This window comes from Coffea arabica, chromosome 4c (assembly GCF_036785885.1).
Source record: "Coffea arabica cultivar ET-39 chromosome 4c, Coffea Arabica ET-39 HiFi, whole genome shotgun sequence".
Taxonomy (NCBI): domain Eukaryota; kingdom Viridiplantae; phylum Streptophyta; class Magnoliopsida; order Gentianales; family Rubiaceae; genus Coffea; species Coffea arabica.
In genome coordinates, this window is record NC_092316.1 from 5,245,001 (window position 1) to 5,266,010 (window position 21,010).

Below are 21,010 nucleotides of genomic sequence, written 5' to 3' on the forward strand. Positions count from 1 at the left end.
CCTTTCTTGCCAAATTCTTTCTTTCTTCTCTTGGTTGAACTCTTGATATATATATATATGATGTTTTAACTTGATAAACAGGACGTGAACCCAACAACGCTACTGGGGAAGTGACAGTCGACGAGTACCACAGATACAAGGTGGGTTAACAATTTCATTCTTTCTTCTTTTGAGTTTTTTGGCATACCAAAAAAGTAAAAGATATCCCCTTGATTTTCTTGGTTACAAGGCGTGAAGGAATCAGTAAAGGACATCCCCTTGATTTTCTTGGTTACTACTAGGACTGTTTGCAGTTATCCATTAGTCTAAAGAAGTAGATAAATTTAATTACCTTTAATGCAGTTGGAGATAACATTGCTTTCACAAATATACGAATAAAGTAGACAATTAGAATGTGAATGCCAGCGAAACATGATGGTAGATTTTGCTATTCTGAAAACAACAAAAAATGTGTTTGGTAAAGATACTCTTGGAAATAATTGTGGGAGTGGATTCTGGAAGATTTTTTCATTAAATGGGAGGAGGTTGGTATGTCACTTGTCACACCTAGCAGACAAATTAATATGAGGTTTCATATGTTCATGTTCATCTGGTATTCTTTTCTGCGTGAATAAACCAAAAACAATGCAGAATTGGCATTTCTATTTTCCAAATTGTTTGACTGCATACAGGCGAATTAATACCGACAAATGACTGAGGAAGGAAAACTAAATGTGAATTTACTTCTGATTCTTGTGCTTCTATTTCCTGGAATCTAGTATATATTCTGGAGCTTAAAGTGTCTTCCTTGTGAACAGAAAGATGTTGATCTCATGAAGAGGCTGAATTTTGATGCTTACCGATTCTCAATTTCCTGGTCAAGGATTTTTCCAAGTAACTTTTACTTCTTATAATTCTGCAATTTGAGGGATTTGTTTGCATTTGGTATGATATTTCTTACACATGTTTATCCAATGTAGATGGAACTGGGAAAGTAAATTGGAAGGGAGTTGCTTACTACAATAGGCTGATAGACTATATGATTAAACAAGGTAAATGTTGTGACTGGCTTATTACATAGACGAGGAAATAAAGATTGTATAGCATTTGATATGTGGAATTCACAAATTTGTAGGTATTACACCTTATGCCAATCTTAATCACTATGATCTCCCCCAAGCACTTCAGGACAGATACAATGGGTGGTTGGGCCGCGAAGTGGCGTAAGTTCGAAATTGATTGGCCATTTCATCTGTCTCCCAATAGCATACAAGGATAAATGGCCTTGGCACTTGAATATGTTGCCTTTTCTGGCACATTCTAAATCAGATCTGATGTGCATGTTGCAGGAAAGATTTTGCTGACTATGCGGAGTTCTGTTTCAAGACATTTGGAGACAGAGTGAAGAATTGGTTTACATTTAATGAGCCTCGAGTCATAGCTGCTCTAGGATATGATAATGGATACTTTGCACCAGGAAGGTGCTCCAAAGCATTTGGAAATTGCACAGCTGGAAACTCTGCAACTGAGCCTTATATTGCCGCCCATAATCTCATCTTGTGCCATGCATCAGCAGTTCAGAGATATCGCGAGAAGTGTCAGGTTAAATCCATGTTATTTCCTGTGATTTGGAATTGATGTTTTGGAATTAGATGAGCAGGTATTTACTGAAAATCTTGTGCAATTACAGGTGCAGCAGAAGGGAAAGATTGGCATTCTCCTTGATTTTGTCTGGTATGAACCTCATACCAACTCAAAAGAAGACAGGGATGCAGCTCAAAGGGCAAGAGATTTTCATATTGGATGGTAAGAATTTCTTCTTCTAAAAAAAATCTGTGTATTGTGTAGACAAGAAAAACAAGTCATTTGGATTTCTCATATGCATAAACCACAGTAAGCCTAGCTGATTGCAAAAGGCTTCTGTTGAGATTTGAGACATAGAAGATCATGGCCTTTTATCATCCATACAGGTTTATGCACCCACTTGTATATGGTGAATACCCAAAAAATTTGCAAAACATAGTAGCAGATCGGCTACCCAAGTTCACTAAAGAAGAGGTGAAGATCGTTAAAGGCTCATTTGATTATGTGGGGGTAAACCAGTATACCGCCTACTACATGTACGACCCGCATCGAGGACAGCAAAAAGATCTTGGCTATCAACAGGATTGGAATTGCGGATTTGCTTGTAAGATGCCCATCTTTTCACGCTTTCTGGTCCACGTTTAAGATTTTTCCTTTTAATAAACTTCTGCTTTATTGTCTCTAACTATAAACTGTCTTCCCCATTGAACTACATAGATGATCGTAATGGGGTGCCGATTGGTCCAAGGGTAAGTTTCTGCAACATGGTAAATGGTTTTGCGGTATTCTCTTGAATGACGAAAGAATTAATCAGTGTTTTTTTTTTAACACCTATAGGCTCATTCTGACTGGCTTTATAAGGTACCTTGGGGACTCTACAAAGCTGTTATGTATGTGAAGGAGAAGTATCAAAATCCAACCATTATACTAGCAGAAAACGGTACGAGTAGGACTTCTGAGAATTCTTTTACAGCCTATTACTAGTTCACGAAGTTTGTGTCAGCAATGGCTGAATGTACCATTACTTGGTGTGCAGGAATGGATGATCCAGGGAACCTGACCCTCCCTGCAGGCTTGAAGGATACAGCAAGAATCAGCTATTACAAAGCCTATTTAGCTCAACTCAGGAAGACAATGGACGATGGAGCCAATGTGATAGGTTATTTTGCCTGGTCATTGCTCGACAACTTTGAATGGAGATTGGGTTACACTTCCCGTTTTGGCATAGTATACGTCGACTTCAAAACCCTCAAGAGGTATCCAAAGATGTCGGCTCGTTGGTTCCAGAAATTACTTCACCGACAGCCCTGAATAGTTTTACTGTTCTTCTTTGTTTTGGTTGGTTAGAAATTGCCTTGTCATAGAATAAACTTTGGTTGGTATCCGAGGGGGCTTTGTTGATTACCAACTCGTGACTATGCCTCTTCACCAGCCGTTATCCTTTTAGCAGTAATAATCACGAGGATTTTCTTCTGCATTGTTACTATCTTGCCAAGTTTGACAGCTATTATAATAATAATAATTAAGCAATTGATATTTATAATTAAGAAACCTAATAAAGTCACTGCTTTTTTTAAAAAAAAAAAATATCCCATCTGGTAAGGATTTTCTTCACTAAGTACGACTCAGTTTAGCTTTCTTCCTTCATATGGACAAAAAAAAAAAAAAAAAATTGAGCATATGACTTCAATCTTTAAGCACTCAAGAAATTGATGCTAATTTTAGTGACAGAAAAACAATGGTGATAACTGAGGAAACTGAGCCATTTGCTCGCTAGTAAGTATTTTGGAAGCAAAATGGGTTAAAAACAAAAAAAAGTCCCCTGTAGTATATCTAATGTACAGAAAAACTTCTCGTGGTTTAAAAACATACAAAACGGCACCTCATATTTTGAACTAAATTGTAAACTAACGGAATCCGATAAACTTAACGAAATCTGATAAATTTAACGAAAAATTTAACGGAGTCCGATATACTTAATAGTAAACTTACGTAATCCAGTAAGTTTAATAGCCGAGATCATCATTTTCGTTAAATTTACCTAATTCTATTAGTTTACAATTTAATTTAAAATATAAAGTATCGTTTTGTATGTATTGAAACTACGGAGAGTTTTTCTGTATATTAAATATAACGCAGGCAGCTTTTTTATTTTTAACCCAAGCAAAATTTAATGACAAGAATTACTGTATACAAGTCAAAAAGAAGACAAAAGGACCACACACCACAATAATCTATCATTCGGGTATGAAGTGGTCTGACATTCATCATGAATGCCTGCTGACATACGGGACTCAATTACCTGTCCCAAGGATAATTTATATTAGCAACTCTTTAACTATTTTGACCCCTGAAAATGAAACAGAACAGAAGCAATTATTCTTCAGCTATGTACTTCCTGCTCCAGGCGCTCAGTAGAGTCGGAAGATCAGGCTTATTTGCTGACACACAATTGTTATCGGTTTTGAAATGATACTCTATGGTTTGTGAAACTTTTAGTTCGGTTAACACTTTTACACAAGTTCATTAACCGATGATATCCAGAAAGCACCAGTAAGAATAGTTCTTGTTAGTTGTCATCAATTGAGTTGCGAGTGTTGCATCTTGACTACGGGCGTCAGTCTACTAGAACTAAAATCAATTAATATATTCAACAACGAAAGTGAGAATTAAACTCGGGAAAAGAAGTTCAAAATACTGCTCTTTTGAACAGAACTCTGGCAATTACTACTTCTCTTCATTTTCTTCTCTCTATGAACACTTGTGTCCTCTTCAGTAGTCTTGACAGGCTTAGAATCCACACTTTGCTGTGAATCCGGAGTTGGGTACAACATTTCTGAACTTTCAGTCTCAGTAAGCACTGACACTTGTTTAATTGTACTTTCTGTATGCTTTAGCAGAATATCTTCCATATTTCTTTTCTTGAATGGATTGTTCTCTGGAAGCTTGGGAACTTCTTTCTGGATAATAATTATGCTTTCTTCCTCGCAATCATTCATCAAAGGGAGTTTCAGCTTTTCAAGCTCTACAGCTCCATCTATGTGCTTCCTTCCAACAACAAAAGGCGCCTGCTTATGCTCAGATACTGAAAACAGAAAGATTATAGCATTAGAGACACAATAAAAGTATTAACTCTGTTGTCTGTCCTTGTTGAAAATCATTAACATAGCATCCTATCAACCAGAAGCCAAGTCTAAAAGTGTTTCTGGGTAGTCTTAAAAGGGAATTTTTTGCATGGAGGATTTATGTATCAATGGGGTTTTAACTGGACGTGTGAAGCTGAAAACTTGCCTCTTTTTTCATCTTTTCTGGATTTACATGAGGTAACTGCGGCAAAGCAACCATCTTCTGAAGATAGAGATCGTTTCTCTTGCTTCTTCAATCGATCACATCTGACCAAGTTGGTGGAATTCGCTTGACTTGAGCTTGGAAAGTAACTGAATGCCTCCATTGTACAGGGATTCAGGTTACCTTCAGCAATAGCGGTTGCTATTGACTGAGGCATTTCTCTGGTGTCATTCAAGGAGAAAATGCAAACACACTTTTGGGTCAAGAATCATGACTTGTGTTGGCCAGTGTTGCCCAACTGCTTTTGAAAACAATATGCTATCTTCAAATAAGCACAGGATTCCACACTGATGAAAAGCTAATTGTCTTGAAACAAAGCTACATCAACTCAGACAAATCATGCTGAAGTGAAGGGGTATGAAGGGAAGTTTATGATGAAAAGCTAATTTTCTTGAAACAAAGCTACATCTACTCAGACAAATCATGCTGACGTGAAGGGGTAAGAAGGGAAGTTTTTGACTATAGCATGTCTGTGCATTTCTTTCAGCACAAAGAAATGGGTAACAGAATGAGGAAGAACCTAGAGACAATGTAAATATATTCCAACTCCATCACAACAGAGTCTGCGGGTTAAGCTACTAACAGGCACATAACCTGGACCAACCTACGTCTTTGATAGCAGTAGTGAACAGCTGATTTTCATCATAAACAGAACAAGGACACATAACAATCAGGTTGATGTCAGTCAGAATAAATAAGTCAGATTAAGGATACGGCCCTAAGAAGTCAAGTTCTTCATCAAAACTCTTTAAAAGATCTTCTGGTATGGGTTTCATGTGTTTAAGTTGCTTCAAGGCAGCATCATATCTGCAGAGGTAAAAGCGGATGAAGAACAGTAAAGTGCAGTCTGGAAGCAAGAAAGAAACAGATGACAGAACAAATAAAATCGATATTACATTTCACATACATATGGGCATGATGGAAAACTGCAACTGCTTCTCTAAAGGATTTTGAGTATTGTTCAGGCACTTGACTTCCTTTCTCAAACTTTAAAACAGAAAGAACCTATAAATGAAGAGTGAATGTGAATAAAAATTCAAGGTTGCTTCATTTAATGACCTATAAAGCAGCCTTGCAAGGCCACAACTGCTCTTTCTTCTTTTCTATTTATATTTGAAAAGAGTTTCATGACATTGTTTTCTCCTCAAGGACAGGAAACATTGGCTGATTTCAGAATAGTCCAATTGGATTGATCTTATCGTTCTGGAAATATGCAAGCGATCTCGATATCAGTTTCTAAGTACATTTCAAACTTAATCAGAATACAAGCACTCTTCAGTTTTTATGACTGATGGTTATAGTGGTAAAGTTTATCCTTAAGAACACAAATAAACAAAGCTGCGATCACAAGATGGTATCTATTAGCAAACTTGATCCATGTCCCCAATTTTCTGCTTTAATGTACCAGTATTCAGATTTCTCCCTCTAGTAACAACTCTCAGAAAAAGTTAAGGGTGACAGTCAAAATGCAGAAGTTAATTGTTGAATCAATATTTAGGAATTATGTACTCTACTCCCACAAAATGATGCTCTGAAGAATGTTAACTATCTCCCACTGAAATATTTTCATTGGATTTACAGCTAAGTAAGCATGAAGAAATTAATCCGTTACTAAAAATGCCAAGCAAGTAGTTTTCTTTCTTTTCCTTTATTCAACCAAGTTAAGGGAGGGGTGAGAAGGGTGAGTGGGGTGGGGTGTTGATGAATGATGAGGATGATTATCTTACACGATCTAAGTTACGATACTTGGAAACCAAACTATGAGCCTTAACAATGCCAATTCCAGGGATAGATGGAAGGAAATCGCAGCCAGCTAAAACACACATACCTGCAAAGAACCAAATCCAGTGACTTTTAGGTGAAATAACAGCAAGATCCTACCTGAAAGATGTCTTCTTTCAAGTTTCTAAAATATAGCACATAAATTGCTCAAGCACACGTTCCCACAGTCCAATGATATGGAGGATCACATATACAACTAGGTTCTGTTATTGCCATTATGCTGAAGTTCATTGTTTTAGTTACTACCTTTGGCTTTTGGCCTCAAGTTTTAGGAGCTTTTGCTTTTACACTCGGTAACTTCTAAAAAAAATAATGAGAAAAGCTTGTTTAAATAAGCCACCTGTGAACAGGTTTTTGTCAAAATTCCTGAAGGAAGGTACACGATCAGAGGAACCTAAAACCTTGTCTAGAATTATCTCTTGACCATTCCCATACCGGTCCATCTTAAAGACAACCTACAAGAAACAGGTGCATATCAAAACAAGACAACTCTAGATTCCGAAAATTAATTGAGTAGAAGCATGATTTAATATTCTATATGACCGTTTGTATAATTTCTTACAGCAGGGCATCCGTAAGCCAGTAAGTCACTATCCTCTGAAACAACAGCCACAATTCCACCTTTTTCTGCTTCAAGGCTTGACAAATATGCCAATTGTGCATCAGCCTCGTATGGAGCCACAACAAACTCAATGTCTTCTGATCTCAAAACCTAAACAAAGACTGCCTTTGTTCATAATCTCAATGATAAACTTCAACACATTTAGACAGTTGGTGCATCAAATAATACAAAAATCAGTGATCAAGTACTAGACCACAAGGAATTTTATTATATTTTTGGCATGGCATGACAAGATAAATTTAGTAATGGCATTAGAAATTGCATCATCCATATGGGCAAAGAAATTATGTGAAGGTTTTAGATTTCACATACAGAAGCAGGATGCAATCACAGAAGTCCGGGGTATGTAAGAACTGTGTGTGATTGTAGCAATAAGACCACGTTTTAGATTTTTGAAAAATCCTTATTATTCCCACTACCTGAAGTTGCAGAGAAATATACAATTCAAAACTATATAGATGAGAGAATTTTGTCAATACCTGAATCAGTTGGTGCGCCATAGAAGGGGAGATAGTAACTGCCCTCTACATGTGAAGGAGCAAAATCACAATATCAATTGGTATCGACTCCCTCAATTTTGGATTTCAAACAAATGTAGCAATCAAAGTTGAGATACTGAATGATGACTCATGCACAATCCATGTTATTGTGATGGCACTAAATGATTGCAATACTGAATGGTGATGACTAGTGCATGATCCATGATAATATTCAGACGGCAATAAATGACCTAGTTAAGGACAACATATTTACTCAATGACTTGTTGCATTAGAGCATATCTCACAGCCTGCTTAGCTATAATACTAGATAACGAAATTCCCATCTTTTGCATCAAATTTCCAAATCTGATGATGGTGGCTCATAATGTTTGATTCAATGACCAATTCTTGAATAGTAACCACTCCAACTCTACAAACTCAATCATTGAGGAAGGCCATCTATAGTGTGAAAAATTAACAAAACACAAGAAGGAGAAGAGTGCTTTGATCATTAAAAAGAGTTTGTAACAATTGGAAGCGCTCTAATTGAGCTACATGCCTACATGTTCTGAACTAATTCTATTACCAAATGTAAAGGCTGATTAGAGAAGAAATTTCAGACAACAGAATTCACTAGAAACAGCAAAAAAGACTAAATTTTTAGTACTCATGACAGGGATCAACTACTAATAGTACTCGACTATATACGCCTGAAGATGACTGTAGCACAGTGAAAATCTTTTAAAACGCTTCAGCTAACAATAAAAGCCCATCATATGCAAATTAGAATTTTCACAAATAAGTGTCATCTTTTTAAATGCTCGTGCATTTGCGTGATTTTACATATTTGGCAAACTTAAAGAATCAAAGAGTACTGTTCATCCAAGTAAGAACTAAGTACTAAATGCTGTAAGTTGAAGAAACAGCAACTGACAAACTCAAAGTTCGAGTAGACTGGTTGTACGATAGTACCTGAAAGAGCTCAGAGGCAGCTGAAACATCACCTTCTTTCAATTTCTCCATTGCTAATTCACGATTTGCTTTTCTCTTCCTGAAGAACCAGTGATTACACCAAAATCAAAACTTTTACTCAAGAAAAAAAAAAAGATTGCAAATGGTGTAATAGAAGTTGCAAAATGCTACCTTTCCCTCTCATCCTGTGTCACCGCCTTACATGGGATGTTTCCTCCATCAAAAACAACAATAGGGGTGATTTTATGGTGCCGAAGTAGATTTATTCGATGCATGAAATATTTCAAATACTGCAATTTCTTGTCACCCTCCATATTAAGGCTTAGCTCCATACTACAAGAATAAGCTGAAAAAACCCAGAAAAAGTCCCAGCATTTCGTTATCCCACTCAAAATCTCTATTTTTAGGGGAAAAATTAAAATGAAATCACTGAAAATGTGATTATGTTTACAAGCTCAGAGATACCTCCTTTGTGAAGCCATGAATAAGCATCAATGCCCACCTGTGACAAAGTGAAAAAAAAAAAAAAAAACATTTTAAAATTTCATAAGGAAGAGTTTCATAAATGAGAAAAAAAAATTTACTTGGGTTAGATGAAAGAAATGATCTTTACACGCTTGCCGGCATATTTTTTGATGTGAATGGATTCAGTGTGGGGTTTCAAGAATTTTAGAAGATCTTTGATACCCATTTCCTATTTTTCTTGCGAACTTTTCTGGGTTTTATTTATTTTTTTCCCCTCTTTTGGTTGAAAAGAAGGATTTTGATTTGGTTTCTTGATAAGCAAAAAATGGAGATTGAAGCAGCAGCTGGGAGAAAATGGCGGGAAGAAAAGAAAGAGCTTTGACGAGGTCCCGAGTTTATGCTTACCGTAACTAAAATTACAGCCGAAGCTTAACATATCCGTAACAGCGCTGTGACGGAATTCTCGTAAAAGTCCGATAGATAGAAAGGTAAGACTCTAAATCTGTGGTCACGTGGCATTTGCCAATACGTTGTTGTTTTTCATAGCTCACCTCTTCACTATAGGAGCAAACTGTACTTTTACCGCGGGATTTAAATTTCGAGTCACGTGGGAAAACTCCCGCGAGTATCATCCGCTGGGATGATGAAATGTGAAGGCGTGTAGATTTAGGAGTGAATATAAATAGCCAAAGATCACGCCTTTGTCTTTTTAACACTAATGCGTGAAATGCTGAGCTGCAAGAATACCACAACACCAATTCCGAACGTAGTAGTATTTCTACAGAAGTCACGCCTTCATATATACCTCACTTGACCTTAAACTTTCTCAAGTTGACTAAAAAGATTGCAGGAATCAGACACACAAAGGAAACAGGACAGTTATTGCATAGATTTAAGCACATTATACAACATTTAGTTTCTGTTTTACTTACATAAGTACAATGATTACAGGCACAAACTAAATCAGGTTGCAGGTCTAAGATAGAGAGGTAAATAGTTCTTGGGATTTGGCTCTGAGTGCCACACTGAGAATGCACTTGAACTAGTCATCCATTTCTTTGTCATTTCAGGAAAGTGTCTGTCGATAACATCTTTCAATGTCTCTGTGCTGTTAACCCATTCCAGGCCCTTCTCTGTATAGGCTTCTTTGTTAAAATTAGTCGTAAAGAACCTATCAACTTCCAGCCTCCTGAAAATATTCAGAGTATGTATCAATGAGGCAGAAAACCTGCTGACTTTGAATAGAATATGGCTGGTGTATTTCAAGGAATTGAGATATACCTTGATGCAATGAGGAGAAATATGAAAAAAGCAGTTTCACTGATGGCAAAGCCTTTGATTTTCCGCTCTGCATGTAAACCAACTTGGAGATCTAGCTTCTCTACATCATGTCCGTAGACTTCCCTGAGTGCTTCGATTACTTTTTCATCATCGGTTAAATCTTCCCATTTGCTTATTGGTATCATAAGCAAGTTCCTCCTGAATTCGTTGTATCGCGCAACTCCCCTCTCTCTATCTCTGTAAACTGAATAAACAATGTGTCAGAAGTTAGTTTGACCTTAGATATATAAGAAATATGTTCCGCATGTAATGTAACAAGGGGAAAAAGAAGCTAGAAATTAACTAATAGATGCATACTCTCCAATGCAGCCATGTCTACTGGATCTAGCCTCTCTTCTCCATTGATGTCATGAGCAATGAGGTTCCTCATCCATGATGGAAAATTCCACAATGTGAGAGCTCCTGAGGCCTGATGACCCAATGACAATATCATCTGCTCCATACCAATCTTTGACAGCCTTCCTTCCCCTTCTTTCCCTATCAATTCCCTCATAGGCACCCTGATTAAAGTCGCATACATGGAAATGAGTTATTTAGTCTAAAGATGCAAATTAATCGTGTACACCTCCAAATGCATGCTATTTCTGTTTGTTTCAAACATGGAGCGTCTTATAACTTACTCACTATTGCTGTAGTGCAACCACCAATTTGACCATTACGCGTTGCCTCTCAATAATTCAATGATTAATGCTAAAAATAATTGAATTAAAGCTTAAATGAAGATCACTTCCATCTGCAGTAATGTGTACATGACAGCATTCATCAAGAGAAAGACATACTCTTCTTGAATTGGCGGGCATTTGTCTTCTGAGGTTGCTGATTTGACATCCCTGAGAAGAATTTTATCTGGTAAAAGAGAATGTATTCTGTAGACACTAACAAACTCTTCAGTCAAGGAGTAGGGAGTTCCATGATCCCTTGGTTGTCTGAGGCCCACCAATCCACTAAGTACTGGTCCAAACTTGGGTCCAAATAGATCCTTGACTTTCTTTCCCAGAAATCCATACCTGCACCAACCATGACTCACTAAGTTCTTGCTCTGGATGCAGTCAAACCTCATAGTTTGACCTATCAAAACCATTCTAGGAAAATAATCACAATTTAACTGCTGTTTTTCAATGGCAGGTCCAAAACTTTAACATTCTGCATTGCAGGTTTTATTTCTTCATACATCCAACTCTTTCTTTTATCTCCTTTTGCGAAGGTGAAGTGACAATTTTGATGATTCCCATTGCCTCCATATCAAACCTTGTCTTACCAGTTAATCCTCATTCCTGCTAACAATGTGTCAGTCTTTAGAAGTTCAACTGTCCAATCAATAGTGTGAATTTTTGCAATAACTGCTGAAGTAACCAATCTTGCGTGTTGGTAGAGCTTCTCATCATCCAAGTCAGAGTAATGTTTCTGGGAGAAGTAAAAAACTCCAGGAAGATTACTATATAAGGAAACATGACATTGATCTTACAGAAATGTGAAGAGACTCTAGCTTTTGCTGCTAAATGTGAAGTATTATACGATGTCCTATCTCACTCTAAGAAAAAAGTAAAAAGCAGACAGTGAAAAGCAGTAAGCATTCAATTTATCCTGTCACAACAGAAAGGCCTAGGTGCATAATGTGATATTATTGATTGGCAAACCCGATTATGATATGTAAAGTGTCAATACGAACTAGTTAAGAAGGAGAGACCAGTTTCTCTCACTATATGTGTGTCATGCACTGATGGAGGCATAGGAAAAAGTTGAACTTACTTTGAGCATATCACAAACAGCATTATGCTCTTTGACAAACAAGGCCTGCAAGAGTGAGAAGCCTGCCCATCCATTTCGGACGTCTCCAGATATGGGGATATCCTTAGCATCATGTTCAAGGAGTCCATTACTGGAGTTCTTTAATTTTCCATCTCTGAATGTTCTCACCCTAACCATGCCTTCTGTATTGTTCCCATAAATCACACTTCCATCCCTGATTGAGTCAGAGGAAAAAGTCAGAAGGCATTTGTATGGGAACAAGATACTGGAAAAAAAAAAAGAAACTACCTATGCTTGTTTAGTTACAAACTAGATTATAATATAGCATAAATAAACATGATCCATTACATCTATCATTCCTCTAAATTCTAATACAAGTACAATATTTCATTCTTTTAGTTACCCATTTGCAAAGATTTTAAGTAGCATTAGATTTGATATAACGTATCATGTAATTAGCCAAAATGGTTTTGCTTACCACCATGGAGTCCTCATATTTAGAAATCCAAATTTGGGATCAGGTGAACCTGTTGGAAATCTTTTGCTCTTCAAGAATCTAAACGACTTCAGTGGACACCTTTCTGCAACTTCATCAGGGGCCCTAAGTTCCATCTATCAATAATTTTAGTTACCATCAGCTTCGCTATCATGACATTACAAAGCACGCATGCATGCATCTTCATCATCATCTCTATCAGTACCACACCATATATTTCAGAAGTTCATTTAATGAAGAACACAAGTCAAAGCTTTTTGGACCATGTCCCTTTTCCGTGCACCTAAGCGATACTGCTTTAGTGCTATTGGAGGTACGAGAAATATTGGAGAGTAAGAATTGCTAAACAGAGTCAAATATGATCCTAGGAAACATTGTGGAAATATTATGTTGTAGTCCACCAAACACTTGCAGTATTTTATACCTGTTTAGTGTCCTCCATGTGGTCAATCCAATCGTGAATCATAAATTGTATCCATGAGCATGCTATCATGTTAAATTGCTTCCCACACTCTATGTACTCTCTTCTCTCAAAGAGCTTTGTGGCTACTATTGTAGGGTGAGGATCCATCAACTGCGATGATTTAATAGTGCTTCTGAGTAAGTGAAAAACAAGTGCAACTAGAGATTAAAAAAAAAGTATAATAATGTCTGTAACAACTGAAGCATATGCATGATATCCAGGAGTCATATATTTGAGGTACGCCTAGAGAGAAACGTCTAGGCCCCTTAGAGGGCAAGTCTTAAAGGGTATTGACATCAAGCTTCCTTTGCTTTAACAGAAGAATTCTTCAGTAGATGCCAAACCAACTTGCATCTCATATTTAGCATAACAAGCTGAAAATTGTACACCATGCTTTACAAAAGGAACCAAGAAGCCAAGAAGGATCGAAGCATGAATCCTCCCAGGAAATAAATTAACCAACAAGATTATCAGTGATAAGTTCTGACACTAAAATCATCTGTTGGAGGTCCATGCATACCAAGTCTCAATTCAATGATTGAGACAGTTGTTGATGACAAAGTTCCCATCTATTCCAACAGAAGTATGAACAAATTATAGTAGTAAATTTCTCTGTTACCTTTAGCAGAATCAAAAGGCTACAGCAGGCAAAGTCAGAGAAATAAAAAGCGCAGTGCTACGAACTTGACAGAGGGTTGCTTTCAGGGACAAAGTTAAACATAGTAAGACTTAACAGGCAATAAACCAAATGTCCGTGAAGAAAGGAATCTCGGTATTGAAGTCTAAGACAGCTATCTTAAATGCTTCGCAACAATCATAACTGACCACGTCCACCCCCCAACCCCCACCCCAGAAGAAAAAAGAAAAAAAAAAAAACATAAACCTCCTGTTAAATTTGCTGCAGTACTGGGGCTTATAACAGACAAACCTAGGCTGACTCCAGGCAAAGTCAAGTAATACAAATCTAGCAGCACTTATTTCCTTCAAATTTCGTCAGGACTGAGTTCAAACTGCAATCTATTGTGCAGCCAACACATATAGTATAAGCAGGAGTAATGGTCAAGTAAAGATGCTAAACTTACAGCATAATCTGAACTTGATGGAGGCATGTTTCGACCAAAAAATGTTCCCTGACTTCCAACCTTATCATCTGTAGGATGATTACATGTTCCATCGGCAGTCCGATACGCAAACTTTCCAGTATCATATTTGCCGCCATTACTACTTCCAACACGCAGGAGATTGTACCTCTGGTGCAAGTGCCTTCTTATTCCCAAATAAGCCAACCCAATTAACACTGGCAACCTATACCATGGAAGATACTTGTCCAAGAAATGTATTATCTGAAAAAACGGGACAAGAATCATCACCAGTACATAAACATAAATAACTACAAAATTATGCTCGGAAAGAAAAATTAAATGCAACAAGAAAAGAAAAGGAACTTACGCAGAACAAGATTTTGTCAAACAGACACATTTTATCCATAATTTGCCTTAGTTGAGGATGAATGAAGGATGAGAAAAATTGCGACGAAGCCATAGCAACAAATCTTGGAAGCTGGTGCTCAAAGTGGGGTGAGATGAAGTTAAGCTTGGGAAAGTACTTGAATAAACGTTTGGGTTTGATCCTCTACGCTTCACACACAATCACTCTGTGCTTGAGGGCCATCACAGAAATTGAGTAGCTGATAATACGCACTAGTTGCGATATCATAACATGGCAAAATGGAAAAGCTAAAGTTCTAAAGTCGCAGTGTCTCATGAGCCCATATTTCTTTTTTTTGTTCAATCGTTATCCTACTTCTATTTTATCCTAATCTAACTACAGAGAGGTTGAATTGAATTTTATCCTAATCTAACTACGGAGAGAGGTTCAATTGAATCTACGAAAAGATCAATGAAAACAAAATTACCATCAAATCAGACAAATACACTGTACATCCTTCTGAATTTTCTTTAAAAATCACGTAATATTATAATTTAATGGACCTTGCCTTCCACCCTACTAAAACCTTAAAGGTTTAGTGGTCGCCACCAACCTAAATAATTGATAACGTGTTGTCTCTATCCTCTTTACCTTTTCTGGCTATGGCAATTCCATCCTCGTCAATCATTTTGCCAGCATCATGACGGAAAACTCGGGTAAAAATCTTACTGGACAATTATAAGCTGTCTCTTGACTTTCTTCGGCTACTGTCAAGATATGGTAAGATTTTTACTGCACTCTCTAGATTTTTTTCCCCCCAAAATGCATACTAATCAAAAGGGATTCACCATTAATGCTTTTAAAATTATTATTCAGTATTCGCCCCTGTAAATTGCAATAGTTTCACGAAAGAAAAAAAAAAAAAAAAAGTCAATCCTTCAATGAAAAATTAAAAATTGCAATATTTTCACCGAAAAAACAAATCTACCCTTCAATGAAAAATTAATGCCGGACTTAATTCTTTCTTATAATGTGTCCTTAGAGTACCAAATAGACAAATTCTTCAAATATTCATCTTAGGGAATGTCTAGATTCGGTCTCATTTATCTCTTTTCCCAGCTCCAAAATTAAAGAATGAAACACGCTATAATTAAAGAATCGATAATTTGATCTTAATACGGGTTTTTATTCTTTAAGAGGGGCAATTGAGTTGAGATTCTTTAAATTTGAGACGGAAATTATTTATTTTCCTCGCAAAGAAAACATGCGTAATGGCATGATGATAAACATGCACGCAAAAGCTTACGTTAACCAAATATACACTATGATCGAACAAATTTTGCCTGCGGGAAACTCTGAGGAGTGTAGCCGTTGGAAGTTGAAGAAGCATTTAATTATAAGCAAGTGCAAGGCAACAATGGCATGAATTTTCTTGACAAGTCTTCTTGATTAGCATCCTTGGCTTGTTTTCAAGAACAATTTGGTTAACGAGTGTCCAATTAGTACAAGGGTTCAAGTTTTAATTCGAAAAAATGTCTAAATGCAGCGGATACGTTAGTACGCTATTTAGATAATGATAACGAGAGAGAGAGAGAGAGAGAGAGAGAGTGTGTGTGCGATTAGGCACTGTGTTAGAAAAATTCTTTTTTTTAAGAATGCATCATTTATTTAATCATCCACAGGACACAGATTTTCGTACTCTGGCTCACAAATGTTCAACAACTCAATCTTCAACGGCCAGGTGTTCCATTTACAAAATGGATGTTCAAGAGTGGGCTAAGCTTTTTTTTTTTTTTTGGGGATAAAAGTAGTTTATATGATTTAACTTTTTGACAGCTAGGAGTATATAGTTGGGAGTTGAGGACGGTCGACCATTTATTGTCCTTTTTGCTTCCCATTTGATGACCTATTACAAGACTTTTAATTGTTTGATAATATCACATTGAACTTTAAAAAGGAGCTTAGAAGCAATCGGTTTTATGGTTGTTTGAGCGTATTTAGATGCAGCACTTTTCAGTAAATATGTATGTGAAATTTATAATAATAATAATAAAAAAGAAGCGGAGGATCTTAGTTAGAATATTAAGAAGGAAAAACGGCCAATTTAATCTCTAAGCTTTTTTTCCCGTCGATTTAGTCCCTATATATTATTTATAGCTAATCTGATCCCTAAACTTATATTTCGATTCCACTCAAGGAACTCAGCGGCGGTGCTACCGCATAATTTCCATCAACCTCCTAATCGAGCAACCCAAAAGGGATATTTTAGGGATTTCGATGACGGGGCTTTAACAAAAATTAATCTTTCCCTTTTTTTTGGTTTGCATTTGCCCTTCTAATAGATTAATTTTTTTTTTAATTTGTACAGAATGTACTAGAGAATTTGACCACTTAGTTGATCCTCTGATCATTAGAAGACAGGTGAGCTAATCCATCCAGTTTTCAAAGATTATTTACTCGGGTGCGTGAAGTCTGGACTGGACAGATTGGTCGTGGCATCAATTGCAGATTGGTCTTGGTTTTACAAAGGGTATATTAGAGACTTCGATGGCTTGTTTTTCATGGAAATATTTGTTTCCTCTGATAAGTTTCTTTCTCTGTCAGGTATTTTTATGGTTTTGGACTGTGTCAAATATGACTTTCCTGTTCTCCAATTCTTTGTTTGCACGTGAACTTGAGCTAGGAAGATGAAGAACTGAGGTGGGTTCATTGGGAATTATGGGTTTTTTCAATTGAATTGGGCGTCATTGAATTTCTATCCTGGGTTTGGTTGGTTTTCAACTTTTGCTTGGTAGCTGCTTCACCTGCAAGTTGCAGCTCCCTCTTGAGATTCTTTATGATTTCCTTTTCTTTATGCTTTCCACGGTTAGTATTGGAATGGAATTTACTGAGCAAATCGGATGAACATTTTTTATGACCCTTTTTCTAAAACCAACAATAGTTTTGACCCGTTTTGGTTAAATAAACAGGAAACTTGGGTTTACAAAGAAGATTTTGAGGGGGGAAAAGAGAAACTTTTCCCATACGTGTGATGTGATTTTATCTGCAGGTTAATTTTTGTTAGAGTCCCATCATCAAAATCCCCAAAATACTCCTTTTGGGTTGCTCGATTAGGAGCTTGATGGAAATTATGCAGTGGCGCAGCCGCTAAGTTCCTTGATTGGAATCGAAATATAAGTTTAGAAATTAGATTGACTATAAATAATATATAAGGACTAAATCAACGGAAAAAAATATTTAGCGACAAAATTGACCATTTTCCCTATTAAGAAACAACTTTCGGAAAACAGTCACCTTCCAACATAACATTTCTGTCCAGCGTCAAATCCTGATTTGGCACATTAAACTGGATGCAGTCCCGTTTGGATTACTATTTTCTGAAATTTTTATAAAAAAATATGCTATAACAATTTAATACATGTGACATAAAAAAATAATTAAAAAATATACTTACAAAAGACGTGAAATTTTTTTGATAGAAAACTACTATTCAAACACCAAATTTCTGAGTTAAATGAGATTACTTCGGTCGAGAGATTGAAAATGGATTGCTGTAAATTGGATAGCCATAACTAATTATGCAACTGAAAATTTGGATTAGAATGCAAGTAAATTTGTCATTGACTTTGGTACAGGCGTCCTTCCCGGATTGTGGTCCATGACCATCTCGTACACGTACTGGTCCTACTCTTTTTTCCAGAAATTATGGTTAGAATTGCTTCAACACAATAACAATCTGAATCATGACTTGGAAAGCAACATGTATTCAATGTATTGGGTTTCATCACTGTTCCATCAAGAAGATCAAATAATTTTGGGAGCGACTGGTGGCTACCATTAAACCTTTTAAGGTTTGGTGGGGTGGGAGGCAACTCTCACCAATTGCCACAGACGTGATTTCCCAAATTCAGATCGATGTGTAGTGTATCCGTCTGATCTGATGGTGGTTCAGTTCTCGTCGGCCCCTCCCATAGATCCAGTTGGATTCCTTCTAGAATAGGTTAGAATAGAAGTAATCTAGATGTAGATTAGACTATTACCGAGTGTCCCAAAAAAATAATTTTGAGATATATTTCATTAACACATGCTCTAAAATTATATATACAAAAAGGGGAAAAACGTTTTATTCCATACTTTGATGCATGTAGATTTGTTGTGCTATTGCATGCACTCACTGCGTTGCGTTGGGCATACATTAAACTCGATAATTATCACGGTCAATTACAAAAATCCCATCAAACATGAAAAATTCTATACTAAGTGACATGCGAGCCACATCGAAACAAATTAAAGAATGACTCGCTTTTTTAATTTTAGAAATTTTCATATTTATACCTATCACATAGAAATGTCGCTGACAGGAACAAATTAAAAAATGACCTACCTTTTTTATTTTAGAAAGTCCCATGTTTATATCTGTCAATAGAAATGCTGTGATTAGTTGCTTTTCGTAAGTGAATTCATCAAACACAGGCAAAAACCTTTAGAAACACTTCTCCATTCTTGTTTGGTGGATTCTCCAGCAAACAGGCAAAACCTTCGAAGTTCGAGCATACCAAACACAATTTCATGGATTAAACATATTTTATTCTGGTCTTGAGAAATGAAAAAACTGCGGGCCATTTCCTATTGAAACTGATACCAGGTACATGCAACTCCCTCTTGTTGCATGGTATGACTACTGGAGGACCAGAGGAAGTGCTGAGCATGAATGCAAATCTAGACTTCAATCGCTCTGATTTAACTGTAGAGGAGGAGAAGCCTTGCTTTCCATTGAGAGCTCGTGCAAAACCTGATCTTCCTTCGTTGTCCAACATCCTCACTATTGCCTTTCCAGGCCCCGTCTGCGACAGAATTTAATATAATGACTTCATTTGATGACAGGAACTCAGAAAAGAAGAAAGAGAACATGTGTAAAAAGAACCAGGATAAGTTCTCCACAAGCAGATCCAAATTTGCTACCACATGCAAGTAAAAAGTACAAGATGGACAACAATGCTTTAACAATTTTGTGAAGCAAATTGCCATGGCTGTGTCTAACTTGATTATCTTTCTTTAATCCTTGAAACTGAATTGATTGATTCTTGTCAACATCGTCTTTTTCCCACCTGTGGGCGCTGATCAGCCCATAGTCAGGGTGTTGGACAATGTCAATGGACACGCGACTGGTTTTACTCCATGGAAGACAAGGCTTCTCCCCTGCTGCGCGAGCTTTTCATACATCCGGCATGTACGGCATATCAATCAATGGCTGCTGAATCAATGAAAGCAAGCCAAAAGAGGGAACTGCAGGTACCAAGTTTCAGTGTCAGTAAGAAGTCGCCCGTCTTGGTTTCATTTATCGGCTTATTCAGGGAATCATGGCTTTTTGTCCTATAATTTACGAGCGTGCTTCTGACTACATGTTTGGCTTAGTAGCATACTTGTGCTTCTCTATTCCTTCAGCTAACAAGAACAGAAAAGCTGTAAAATCATGAGTTTCTATTTACTGAAAATCACCCGTATCATTTCTACTTTAGTTTTTTTATTTTTGCACAAATTTTACTGTTCTTATCGGCTGCTTTGCGTCTTTATGTAGCAGATCATGTCCTTGAATTCAGATTTTCTTCTTGTTTTTGCCTTCCGCATCTTCAATCAGGTAGAAATTTTGACTCGTCAAACTAGAACGTCAGGCATTTGCTCACTCTTTGAAGTGTCCGTTTTGCAGTGTGGCTGTGCCTTGGCGGTTGCATAAAGAGCACCTATCTTGTTCAGAGAGTGAATTCATCTTGGCAAAGGTACGGGAAGTCAATTTGGAACCATTTATTTCCAAATACATTTGCCATTTTGTGTTTCCTGATCAAATTGGACTTGTAAACACACTTTTTTGTAGCTTTTTTCAACAAAAGCATCAAAGTAGTGGCAATTGCCCTCATATATCTACCTGTGCAGTTTCCTTGAGCTACAGGGGGAAGACCACAACTCACTCTACATATTCTAACTAGTTTCGCCACAAACTTGGCCAAGCTGTGGCAAACTGGATTTCCAAAAGGAAAAGTGCTTTCTTTACATGTACATTAAGACTAGAGTAAAGAATAAAAGATGCAAAGCTGATAATATCAAAAGATCACAATCAAAAAACTATTCAGCCAACTCGTAACAATGCAATACAGAACAATGAAAAGGTTTAATATCACACGAGTCTATCTAAATGGAGTGCAACATGTGCAGTTAGCTAACAATCCTTCAGATTCCAGTCGGTGTAATTGAAAACATGCACAGTAGTATACAAATTAGGCAAACACTTGGGTAGACCCAATCC

The 21,010-nt window shown here is 36.9% G+C and overlaps 3 protein-coding genes across 3 annotated transcripts in view; 1 reads left to right on the plus strand and 2 right to left on the minus strand.

Annotated features, from left to right (window-relative positions):
• Positions 1-3,040, plus strand: part of LOC140005187 (beta-glucosidase 44-like) — a 3,503-nt gene extending 463 nt beyond the window's left edge. The window contains exons 2-11 of the mRNA XM_072045675.1: positions 82-140; positions 798-873; positions 960-1,031; positions 1,115-1,202; positions 1,329-1,581; positions 1,670-1,785; positions 1,950-2,167; positions 2,281-2,312; positions 2,401-2,503; positions 2,600-3,040. Coding sequence (XP_071901776.1) covers positions 82-140; positions 798-873; positions 960-1,031; positions 1,115-1,202; positions 1,329-1,581; positions 1,670-1,785; positions 1,950-2,167; positions 2,281-2,312; positions 2,401-2,503; positions 2,600-2,874 — 1,292 coding nt within the window. The 3' untranslated portion in view covers positions 2,875-3,040. The remainder of the gene's footprint in view (positions 1-81; positions 141-797; positions 874-959; positions 1,032-1,114; positions 1,203-1,328; positions 1,582-1,669; positions 1,786-1,949; positions 2,168-2,280; positions 2,313-2,400; positions 2,504-2,599) is intronic.
• Positions 3,041-4,186: 1,146 nt separating this feature from the next.
• Positions 4,187-9,574, minus strand: LOC113741809 (exonuclease 1). Its single transcript, XM_027269450.2, has 12 exons — positions 9,381-9,574; positions 9,233-9,269; positions 8,939-9,113; positions 8,768-8,846; positions 7,795-7,839; positions 7,256-7,405; positions 7,034-7,148; positions 6,639-6,739; positions 5,819-5,916; positions 5,626-5,718; positions 4,855-5,072; positions 4,187-4,648 (listed from the first exon to the last, which is right to left on the minus strand). The coding sequence occupies exons 1-12, from the start codon at positions 9,456-9,458 to the stop codon at positions 4,233-4,235; spliced, it is 1,605 nt and encodes a 534-aa protein (XP_027125251.2). The 5' UTR covers positions 9,459-9,574; the 3' UTR covers positions 4,187-4,232.
• A 520-nt stretch (positions 9,575-10,094) lies between these two features.
• LOC113742062 (alpha-dioxygenase 2) lies at positions 10,095-14,992 on the minus strand. Its single transcript, XM_027269765.2, has 10 exons — positions 14,731-14,992; positions 14,364-14,624; positions 13,243-13,392; positions 12,801-12,934; positions 12,323-12,536; positions 11,832-11,977; positions 11,353-11,580; positions 10,871-11,073; positions 10,514-10,757; positions 10,095-10,421 (listed from the first exon to the last, which is right to left on the minus strand). The coding sequence occupies exons 1-10, from the start codon at positions 14,821-14,823 to the stop codon at positions 10,196-10,198; spliced, it is 1,899 nt and encodes a 632-aa protein (XP_027125566.2). The 5' UTR covers positions 14,824-14,992; the 3' UTR covers positions 10,095-10,195.
• Between the last annotated feature and the right edge of the window lie 6,018 nt (positions 14,993-21,010).